At 34.2% G+C, this 12709-nt stretch overlaps 1 protein-coding gene across 1 annotated transcript in view; it reads left to right on the top strand.

Annotated features, from left to right (window-relative positions):
• EPHA5 (EPH receptor A5) overlaps positions 1-12709 on the top strand; it is a 407527-nt gene that overhangs the window by 186395 nt on the left and 208423 nt on the right. The window contains exon 4 of the mRNA XM_052642307.1: positions 10386-10541. Coding sequence (XP_052498267.1) covers positions 10386-10541 — 156 coding nt within the window. The remainder of the gene's footprint in view (positions 1-10385; positions 10542-12709) is intronic.

Here is a 12709-nt window from a genome sequence, read left to right as displayed (position 1 = left end):
TAGTTCTCTGATAGGACTGAGGAGTAAGTTTTCCTTTGTTATAGTTGTTGCTTGACTTTTAAGGAGAAAATTATCGCTAATTCATTTATACTACATATGTGGTTTATTCTTTATTTCAAAAGAGTACATACTTAATCTGTACTTTTTCATCAAATCAAGGGAAATATAATTTTGTTACACAGGTTTTTATTATTTTCTGAGTTAGTTGACTGAGATGTAATGCCCAGTGGTACAAGGCAAAGTGTTCATAATGGAAAGCACTGTTTTTATCTTAGCTGTCAAGGTAAAGACCCTGGGCCAGACCTTGCATATACTTTCAAAATAAATACTGTATTTTAGTTTGTTCATTTTAACAATATAAATGCTACTTTTTAACTTAAAGAAGTATTATCTTCTTTAATACTCTTTTTAATCCTTGATTAAAATTTTAAATTAATTTTATACAATTTTTAATGAAGTGGGAAATATATAACCAAATATCAAAGATTTTGCATATTTAAACTCTCGTACATATCCTACCACACTGTTTCTGAAGCATACTATTTGGGAGAACAAAATGATCAACATCTTATCCATTGAAATTATAGAAATACCAAAAAGTCCAGTGGATTAGTAATTAAAAACAACTTTAAAATTATCTATAGCAATTTTTTATTGGAGCATAATCCAATTAATCAGAAATTAAAGGGAAATTATAATCTTTGCTTTGAAAGATACCATGGATTTTGTTATTTTCAATAAATGTCCATCCTTATATAGACAGGTTTTAAAAGTCTTTGAAGAGTTGCTGATGTTCTATAGCTTTTATTTTAGTGGAGATTCAGTTAGTTAAATGCAAAATGGTCATTTTGCTATTTACAACTCTACACAGTCTGGGGGTCATATGTCTGTCCATTTCAAACTCCCAAAGAGCTTCATGGGTTTGTTACTATATCTCAAGCATGTCCATGTTGCCAAAATGGAGAGATATATTATCATATCACTGCATAATGTCTTTTCATGAATAATACACAGGACTCTTGGTATTTAAACTTGTGAAACTGAAATTAGTTTAGAATAACAGTTTAATCTTAGAAAACCATATCCTGGTTAAGGGATAATTTTAATTGAGTAATAATTTAATCAGCATAATTTACTTGAGGATTAAAAATATTCCATCTCAGTTTATTTAGTGTATAGATTTTATCTCTACATACTTCTTCAGTATATTTCAAATTTTAAATATTTTAATGTTGCTAGCTATTAGTTATGAAGTATATAAGTTCTAAAATTAGAAATAAAATAAGACATGATATTGGTACATAATACATTTTTTACTAAATATGAGGATACTCTGTTCTATTGTGACCTCTAGAGGAGGTGCCTTACCCTAGACTATGAGAGGAAGTTAAGTTCAGTATTAGTATTGATCACTGACCCTACATGACATGGTACTTCTATAAATGAATAGATTAGGAAACATAAAAATCTGAAAGTAATACAATCCTAAACAATTTCTAAAGTCACACAGCTATATTTTATTTACAATGTATAACATAAAATATATTGTATAAATATATCATATACAATTTTATATAATTATATTATAATTTATAATAATATATGTGGATACATCTTACTGAAAGACCAGCTTTTTGTTTACATACACATTCAGACATACTCATAGGATGTGTATAACACATACATAGTGCTATAAAATTGTTTAGACTACTAGACAATCATACTCATCTTCCATACTAGTAAGGTTATGCTCAAAATCCTTCAAGCTAGATCTCAGCAGTACATGAACTGAGAACTTCCAGCTATTCAAGCTGGCTTTAGAAAAGGCAGAGAAACTAGAGATCAAATTGCCAGCATTTGCTGGATCATAGAAAAATCAGGGAAATTTCAGAAAAACATCATTTGTTGTTTCACTGACTACATAGGGCCTTTGGCTGTGTGGATAGTAATAAACTGTGGAAAACACTGAAAGAGATGGGAATACCAGACCATCTTGCCTATCTCTTGAGAACCCTATATGTGGGTCAAGAAGCAACAATTAGAACCTTATATGAAACAAAGGACTGGTTCAAAATTGAGAAAGGAGTATGACAAGGCTGTTTATCGTCACCTTGTTTATTTAACTTATATGCTGAGTACATCATGCGAAATGCCAAGCTGGAAGAGTTACTAACTGGAATCAAAATTGCTGGGAGAAATATCAACAACCTCAGATATGTAGATGATACCATTTTAATGGCAGAAAGTGAAGAGGAAGTAAAGAGCCTCTTGTTGACGGTGAAAGAGGAGAGTGAAAAAGCTGCCTTAACTTAATATTTAAAAAAACGAAGATCATGGTATCTGATCCCATCACTTCATTCAAAATAGAAGGGGAAAAGGTGGAAGCAGTGACAGGTTTCTTTTTCCTGGGCTCTAAAATCACTGAGGACAGTGACTGCAGCCATGAAATTAGAAGACGATTGCTTCTTGGCAGGAAAGCTATGACAAACCTAGATAGCATATTAAAAAATAAAGACATCACTTTGCCTGGAAATGTCAGTATTGTCAAGGCTATGGTCTTTCCAGTAAGCATGTACGGATATGAGAGTTGGACCGTAAAGAAGGCTGAATGTTGAAGAATTGATGCTTTCGAACTGTGGTTCTGGAGAAGACTCTTGAGAGTCCCTTGGACTGCAAGGAAATCAAACCAGTCAAACCTAAAGGAAATCAGCCCTGAATATGCATTGGAAGAACTGATGCTAAAGCTGAAACTCCAATACTTTGGCCACTTGATGTGAAGTGCCAACTCACTGGAAAATATCCTAGTGCTAGGAAATACTGAAGGCAATAAGTGAAGGGGAATATAGATGATAAGATAGTTGGATGGCATCACTGATTCAATGGACATGAACTTGGGCAAACTCTGGGAGAGGTTAAGAGACAGGGAGGCCTGGTATGCTGCAGTCCATGGAGTGGCACAGAGTCAGAGATGACTTGGCAACTGAACAACAACACACCAGAAGATGCTATTTTTATTTTATTTTTTAATTGTCATTTTGAGTGTCTTTTAAAAATGTGTGCTAGGTTATGCTAGCAGTAAAGAACTCACCTGCCAGTGCAGGAAACTTAAGTGGTGCAGGTTCAATCCCTAGGTCAGAAATATCCCCTGGGGAATACATAACAACCCACTCCAGTATTCTTGCCTGGAGAATCCCAAGAACAGAGAAGCCTGAAGGGCTATGGTCCATAGGATCGCAAAGAGTTGGACATGACTGAATGATTTAACACACAAATATGTGCCAGTCAACATATAAACATTAGCCACATTACTGAGTTATTTAATGACATAATGGCAATTATTAGGTTTTACTTATATTTATATGTCCAGTACCATTTATGACACATAGGCTTGGTTTACTGCATATATTGATTGAGTGAATATGTAAAGAATATATAGAAATTTATTTTATTCTTTATTTATGAATATAGATATTTCTTTGAGCTTCTGTCTATATTTGGTGAGTAAATTATATACATACATACATATTTATATACTATATAGAGAGAAATTTAAAGTATTTATCAACAGTATTTTATTTTTCTCTGGTATTTTTTTCAGTATTCCAATTAGCTCTATTGCTTTTAGTCATTGAAAGTTATTTAGAAACTTAATTCTAAATTAGGATCTTTCTCATGTTTCTCTTTGTAAGTATTCAAGAACTGTTATGTAGTTTAAAATCTTATTTTAATGTAGGTTCAATTTTAATGTAGGTTCAATAGGTATTGTGTTTTAACACAATACCTATTTTTTATACTGAATGTAAATTTCAAATGTAAGAATAAATCTGCTATTATTGTTAAATTTTGATGTAAATGTTATTGGAAATACTTTGAGTTGTTTCTAGCATGTTGTTTTATGCTCTTTTTCTTAACACATCTCTTAAATTTTGCCTGAACTATCTTGTGGACACTTTATTTTGAAAAAGCTATTTAAATAGCAAATTTGACAAAGCTTATATCCTCTGAAAATTTACATATCAAAGAACTGTGGTAAAAACCTTGTTCATAGTGATTTTCTGTCTTTCTTAATAAAGTATAATGGGATAAATCCAATATGTTTTGAACTTTACTTGTATCTTAAACTCTACAGACAGGAGTTTGTGCATTTTTATTCCCATTGCCCTTTATATATATTTAAATAATCTATTTTAATTCTAACAGATAATTCTAATATTATAAATTATTAAAACAATATATTTTACATTAATTTAAATTATTTTTCTTGGTTCCCATGTTTATTGAGTATTGACTTTGACTTGCAAAATGGATTCACTTAAGAATCCCAACAGTGATGAATCTTTAAGACTGAAATATTTCGGAAACATTACAAGTAATGTAATTGAGAAGAGTTGAAAAAATCCTAGTTTATCAACTATCCATTTTTGGTAATTTTGAAGATTGAAAGAATTCCTAATCAGACTAGGCAGCACCTGTTCACACTTTTAACAACTGACAGCCTTTATTCATTTGAATTGGAGTAGGAAATGACAACCCACTTCAGTATTCTTGCCTGGAACATCCCATGGACAGAGGAGCCTGGTGGGTTACAGTCCATGGGGTTGCAAAGAGTCAGACATGACTGAGTGCGCACGTGCACACACACACCCACTCACAGTCATTTGAATATTGATGATTTGCATCTTATGTTTAAATCTCAAAACTGTATTTTTTTATTATTATTATTATTTTTTAATTTTAAAATCTTTAATTCTTACATGTGTTCCCAAACATGAACCCCCCTCCCACCGCCCTCCCCATAACATCTCGGTGGGTCATCCCCATGCACCAGCCCCAAGCATGCTGTATCCTGAGTCAGACATAGACTGGCGATTCAATTCTTACATGATAGTATACATGATAGAATGCCATTCTCCCAAATCATCCCACCCTCTCCCTCTCCCTCTGAGTCCAAAAGTCCGTTATACACAGCTGTGTCTTTTTTCCTTGATATCTATAACATCCTTGTTTTTAAACTAATATCTATGAGAGTCAGTGTTGGTAGTTTGTGCAAAACTTCTAAAGTAGTGAGCAAGGTTGTAATACTATATTTTTTTACTTGCCAGAACTTAATATTTAGACAATTCTCATTAACAAGCTATTTTTAAGTTCCTGCCGTACCATTTAGACCCTGAGAAAGAAACATACCATTTATACCCATAAATACTGATGAATCTGTACTCAGTACAAAGAACTATGCTTCATATGATGAAAACCAAATGAACAGTTTTCAGTCTCCAGAATGTTTATATGAGTTGGGAGCAGATGAGAAAATCTACACATAAAATTTTGTCAAAAAAGTTCCTATCTTCCATAAAAGAAACACTAAGCAAATAGTTCAAAGGTCTAAAGGATGTATAAGAAAACATGTAATCATGGATTTAGCACAAGCATCTTAGGAAACATAGAACTTAAAATGAGCAAGGAAGCATTGACAGAATAGGAATTTTAAAACTAGTTTCCATTCCTCCAGAGGACTGCTAAGATAGCCTCATGAAAATGTTAACATGGGGTGTGTTTCTTTGGTCTTGTTCCTTGGTCTTGAATGGACTTGCATAGTATTTTCAAATATTTAGGTAAAGTACAAGAGTTCTATGAAACAACATTGCTCCAGAAGCTTCCTTTGTTTTGAATGAATTATATCAAGTTGGAATTTAGAAAAATTTTACTTCTTACCTAAATAATTTTTGTTGAATATTGTCAAGATTAAAAGGTAAAAAGTAAATTTTACTTTTTTGGACTATTATTTATTTTCTGTCTCCTAAATGTGTTGTTGCTTCAGAATATAAAGTAGAATTTTTTTTTTTTTTCCTCACCACCACACAGATATTCCCTGCCACAGTGCTTGGCAGGAAGAGCACCCTCAAAAATAAATATACACAGAGTCTTCTAGATGTGTTCAGATTAAATACAAGTCTTTTATCAAGGACTACAAGCTTGTTGTACCGCCCCTGTTCTCTCAATTTATACTTCTTGTCTTTTGACCTGGAATGCTTTTCCTTCAGTATTCAAAGGCAGATAAAGAAGTTTCTCAAGTTCTGGACATTGCAAGTCAGTTAGTATTGATGGACATAGTGAGTGTGATAGGAGATTACATTTAAAGGGTTTCTTAAATATTGTCTGGAAACTTGTAGGCTGTGCTGGCATTTTGTAATAAAATGAATAGGAGTTTCCCAAAAGAGGATATGGTCAAATGCCATGGAGAAGTATGGCATCCAGAGGGCTACATTCTTAACAAAGGAAGTGGCCGTGTTGTGGAATGTGTCAACATGTGACTTAGAATGAGGAACTTGTGATGCACGTGTGGAAAAATGATTTATGAAGTTATGTTCCGCATGGAAACCAAACTGTTTGCTATTTAATTGCTATGGGGAGAAATGAAGTCAAGCAAGATTGACTGTGTTGTGCTATGCATTTTGTTTTTGCTTCACTTTGTTTCCATTGAATAGTTCTGGAAAGTGTATCAGGCTCCAGATAATGACAAAGGGAGGGAGGGAGGAGAAAGGGTGAGACCAAGAGAAAGAGAGAGAGGGAGATTGAGAGAGAGAGGGCAATTGAGAGTACCCCTGATTTTGTAAAAGGGATAGTAGGCACTTGGAAGATGACTCTAAGAGAGAGTACAGATGGGTCTCCAATTCAAATGAGCATATATATATATATATGTAATATATATATATATATATATATTTTTTTTTTGCTAAGAGCAAAGACATGTGTTGTTGTGCAGTCATGCCCAACTCTTTGCAACCCCATGGACTGTAGCCTGCCAGGCTCCTCTGTCCACTGATTCTCCAGGCAAGAATATTGGAGTGGGTAGCCATTCTCTTCTCCAGGGGATCTTTCCGACCTAGGGATAGAACCAGGTCTCCAGCATTGTAGATAGATTCTTTACCGTCTGAGGCACCAGGCAAGCTCCCAAGAGCAAAGATACACGTCCCTTTTAATAGGAAGAAAGATCCAAGTGCATATAGATTTGGAGATTTGGTGGTAGAAAAGTAACAAATTTCCTCTCTGATGACTTCTAGTTTCTCAGCACACATGCATGTACCATGAGATTCACAAAGGAATAGAGCTTGTAAGGAATTAGAAGAAAGAACAGCTCCAAAATACTCATGCTGATCCTGAGGACTGATGCTAACTAAATAAATAATACCAAGATTGAAGGCAGGAGGAGAAGGGGACAACAGAGGGTGAGATGATTGGATGACATAGTCGACTCAATGAATGTGAGTTTGGGCAATGTCCAGTAGATAGTGAAGGACAGGGAAGCCTGGCATGCTACAGTCAATGAAGTTGCAAAGATTTGGAGATGACTAAGCTATTGAACAACAAGAAGGTTGTGTAGCAACATTGCATGTCCCACTTGGATTTAGAGCCATGATTTGATAATGGATAATTAATGATTTTTTGATATTTTTTCTTGGAACGCATTGAACCTTACAGTTTTCCTCCCTATACTTCTATTTGGATTTCTTTAGCCACCTCAAATTAAATAATACTTTAAACATAATTACTATCTCCCCAAATACATTTCATATCTAGTGTTCTCTGTCTGAGAAAATGGCACCAGTATTGCCTGTGAAGTTTAAGCCAAACACCTTAGAGTCATTGTTAGGATTTTTCACTCGTAACATCTGATCTATTAAATGTATCATGAAATGTTGCTGATTTTCCCTCATATTCATCTCCTGAATTTACCTACTCTTATCTATCACCACTCTTGTGGTGATAAGAGTGATTGGAACCACTCTTGTCTGTTTCCAGAACAATGCAACAGAAACAAAAGGGCCAAATGCCTCCATGCATGCTCCTTGTCAATCCATTGCCCATGCTAGAGAGAAATGATCTCTTACACACTACTTTGATCTTACTATTAACATTTCCCTGCTTACAACATTATAATTACCTGTTACTACCCATTAATTAAAAGTTCCAAATATTAGAAACCATGATGTGTTTCTGACCTGGTATCCTCTTCCCTAACATCACCTCTGTCTCTTTGTTCCCACTATCTCCCTGATCAACTTTTTAGTGTTTTCCATCCCCCTACTATTTTTCCTCGCCCTTGAAAAGATTTTGCCCTCTAAGGCACTGCAGTACTCCTCCTCAAACTGGATAATTTTCCTATCTTTTACGTATCAGTGGAGACAGCTTCCTGAAGGAAGTGTTCTTTGGCATTCCAGTCTAAATAAGGTGTCCATATTTATTTCCCTGCTCTTTCTCTTTCCTGCGTAATCATATTTATAGTTACATATGCAGTGGCTTTAATACTCGTAAAGGCAGGGCCACATCTATCTTTTTCACCTTGTACCCTAGTGGTAAGCAAAATTTCTGACTCACCACCTGCTGAAAGCATTTTGTTCAACTTCTCTACTGAAGAGAAGGATATGATTTTCTACCTTTTATTTACATCTATATCATTTCCTATTTCCTAACTTCCCATGGAGGATTGAAAAGCAGCGTTATATATGATATTATATAAAGTTTTTAAATTAAAAGGAATTCATTAAAAAGAAATGACTTTTGTTTCATGAATGATAAATGAGCCCCAAATATGCAGAATGTGTGGATTGACAGTTCATGTCTTTGAAAGAAAATTATGTTTGAAGTGAGAATGGTTTTACTGAAAAGGATAAAAGAAGAAAAATTGGATAACTTAGCTAAGAATGGTACTGGCTGCTACAGCAATCCTATTATAAGACAAATAATATTTTAAATCTTCTCCTAATCATTTAACTACAAGAATGTCCCTAATACTATCAAAAAGCTCTTCTTATCTTTCAAATACCTTCACATTCACTCTGAATTTATAAGAGCATTAGGTTTTACTATCGCTATAATTAGATCTACTGAAAAATACCTTCTCATCTTTCATTTTTGTCAATTCCTGATTATTCATGGTGATGGCAGAAAGCCTTAGCATGGATTACTAAAACCCCAGATCATTTATAGCATGTGAAAATTAGCCCTAGTTCATTATGTCTATCAGAATTTCCATGGAAATACAAATTTACCTTTAAGCTTTAGCAAATGTTCATTGATGCTTGAATAAATTCTCTTGAGTATATGTAGTGGATTTTGAGAATAGGAAAAAAAAAACATAAATAGTTGATTAGCTTTAAGTTAACTAAGCTCCAAAAAGTAATCAAACCATCAGTTTTATGGTTTTCACATGGTTCATAGTGGACAATCGGAATATTGAATTTGGCTTTATTACCCATTGAGAAGAAAGAGAAAGGTAAAAGCTTAGGGAATACAGAATAAGGAAACTTAGGTTGTTAACATTTACTTACCTGACCACTAACTTAACAAAAATATCAGAGATTTTCTTCATGTGATTCGGAGTAGTTCAGTTACATTTTTCTTGCCATGTCATTCACTCAGGTGTGTGTTACATAACAATATGTGAATACTTTCTGTAGTAACACTGTGATAAGTATTGTAAATGCAAAATTGAATAAGGCACATTTTTCTCCTTTGTAGAGCATTATAATTTTTGTGATATAAACATGACTGATACCGGAATAGATGAATGTTGGATCAGTAAGGATCTCAATGAAAATTTCTAAAATGGAGTAAAAGTGGGAAAAACAAAAACCCTGAAGTCTGAATCCTCTTGATATTAGTATAATACAAATTAATAATAATGTGAATGATATACTAGCTCAATCATGCATTCTCTCCATTCTAAGAATTTTGTGACGGTTTTAGCATTCCCTGATGGCTAAGTGTGTAAAGAACCCACCTGTAGTGCAGGAAACACAGATGTGAATTCAGTTCCTCGGTCGGGAAGATCCCCTGGAGGAGGAAATGGCAACGCACTGCAGTGTTCTTGCCTGAAAAATCCCATGGACAGAGGAGCCTGGTGGACTGCAATCCAAAGGGTCCCAAAGAGTTGGATACGACTGAGTGACTAAGCACACAGTTAATTTACTTATTAATTCAACAACAAAACTTTGAGCAACTATTGTGTATCATGCTTTTCTCTGAGCATAGTTGAAATTTTGTTTTTCTTCAACATAAGTTGTTCTAATAATAGCATAAATGAAAGTTATGGTCAAAGCACTTTGTTTTAAATACATATGACCATCTTTATATTTCTTGTAGCATAAGAATCATTATAAATATATTCCAATCATGTTTGATTTAAATACTTTAAATAAATATTTGATTATCTGGATGAATAGCCTGTTATTTATGATTCAGAAACTTATGAAAAAATTTTGAAATTAATGAAAGGATGGTGTTACATGAAATCTATGTATACTAGTCAAAATAATGACATTATTCACAAAGCAAACACTGCATCTGTTCCAGGGAAAAGCTTAGTCTCTTATTTCTTTTGACAGTGTGCAGACCTGGGTTCTTCAAAGCCTCACCTCACAGCCAGAGCTGCAGCAAATGTCCACCTCACAGTTACACCCATGAGGAAGCTTCAACCTCTTGTGTCTGTGAAAAGGATTATTTCAGGAGGGAGTCTGATCCACCCACAATGGCATGCACAAGTAAGGAAAATCCATGGATCTTTGGTGATGCTAACTTCACCAGTTTGAAGAAATAGCATGATGGAGCCTGTTACATTCTATTACCGTTTTCCCCAAAACAGGCATAATGTTTAATTTGCCAATATAGGATTTCACCAGAATCCAATCTTCTTGAGTAAACATTAAGAAATCCGAGTCTCTTTTATCATTTACAGTGGCAAGAATCCGTTTTCCCTTATTTCAAGTTCAACATCTGGGCCACAAATAAATTTTTTTTTTCTTTATGATTTATTTGAGCGCTCGTGGTAGCCAAACATGACTTTGACAAATCCATTCCTGTTCCTAGCAAACTGTTTTTATTTTTCTTCCTCTTCTTCCAAGCCAACTTTCTGATCACAAAAATATCCAGTACATGATACTTCTATCTTCTTCTTGTAACCTGCCCCACTAAGCTGCAAAGACCAATGAGAAGGTCATTTATAAGACAGGAAACACTACACGAATATGGAGTGCTGCGGGTTGGCAAATCAAATTTAAGAGTCAAATATAAAACCAGTTGTCAACTAAGATTTTCAAGTGGTTGTGTTTTTTTAACAGTGAGCATCCTTAACTATTATTAAGTATATGGTCAGATAATCTTAGATGAATAATGAACATTTTATTCCAACATTTGCAGTGGATACTTCCATATCTATCAGTATTTTGGTGTTTTTGTTTTTCTCCTGTGCCACATATTTCTGAGAAGGAAACAAATTTACATGTTGTTTTGCTTGATGACAGTACTTCTTTAGTTTTTCTGTCTTCGTCTCTATAGCAAATCAAACAAAAACAAATGAAAGGGAAGAATAGTGAATCCCAACTCCCCTTACCATTCATTTTCCGTGATGTCCCATTTTGTACTCTTTTAGATCCCTGTAGGTTGTAGTTGCCTTCAAAGATGAAGACAATTTTTTTGAAATTTAGTACTCTCTGGTATCATATATAAAGACATACGATTTCTTTACTTAAATAATCACAACTGAAATTTTATCTGAATTTCAGTGCCTGAATTTCATAATGTCAGTGAAATGTATATGCATTGTTTCTCAAATCATTGATATTAACTTTATAGTGTTAAAGATCATTCTTTATCACATTCTGATACTTTTATGGGTTAGATGGTTACTAACTATGAACAATTCCTCTTCACATAAGTAAATGACATTATTGTATACCTTTCTTAAGAGGATACATTTGAATGGAGGAGATACAAAGTGAGATTGAATGTGATGTATCTTGGTTGCAGTGGAAATTGCTTCAGTTATTCAAAGCAAAATAAAATCCAAATAGTGGGGGGAGATGTTGGCTAGGCTGTACTTTGGTGAATTAGAGAAAATCATATCTTGACTTATTTCAATTTCATCAATTTTATAGGTATTCTTTTCTTTAAGTAGTCCAACCACGATCAGTCTCTTTCTCAGCATGAATATGAGCCTCCCATTCTGTAAAATTACTAGGTTTGGGAATGGGTGAGACCCCATGCTCTGGTGTCAATGACTGCTTAGCTCTTGTTTAGGACCTGAGGTTTATATTTTCTCTGTATCCAGGTGTGTGCATTTCTACTACTATGTCTCAGAGGAACACTCATTTGTATGCATTTCTCAAAATAGACAGGGAGTCCTGTAGAAGATCTTTCTAATAAATAGTGTGTGAGTGTGTGTGTTCTGTTCTTAGTTGCATTCATAATACCACAAATACCATGTATGATGATACCCTAGATTAGATGAGATTACTTGATTTCTGTCTGTTTGGCTCTTTGGAATTAAATTTATGATTCAACTCTTTTTAATGTTTTTTCTGGTACTCTGGAACACCAAATGCTACAAACCTAGAGGAAAAGAAAAAACAAAATTCAGATTCTAATGAATCTGTTCAAATTGAAGGTGCCTCTCACAGCTCTACTTGGGTTCATACATCATGTCTATTAGCAGGACGGTAGAATTGCATTACCTTATTTTTTGGTGCGTGTCAGTCTAAGTCTTCACTGATTACCTCTTCTTTAGAGCTTCCCTTGTATATATGAGTTTCATTTTGACTTTGAGAGCCATATGTGCCCCCACTCACATGCTAAGGGGCTGTTGGTAGCAGAGTCAGAAGAAGAGTTAGACCATGATACAGTTTTACAGATTTAGAGGAAAGATGGAAACTGT

Source organism: Budorcas taxicolor, chromosome 6 (assembly GCF_023091745.1).
Source record: "Budorcas taxicolor isolate Tak-1 chromosome 6, Takin1.1, whole genome shotgun sequence".
Lineage (NCBI taxonomy): Eukaryota > Metazoa > Chordata > Mammalia > Artiodactyla > Bovidae > Budorcas > Budorcas taxicolor.
The sequence above is the reverse complement of the archived record's forward strand: the minus strand, read 5'-3'. Positions and strand labels throughout refer to the sequence as shown.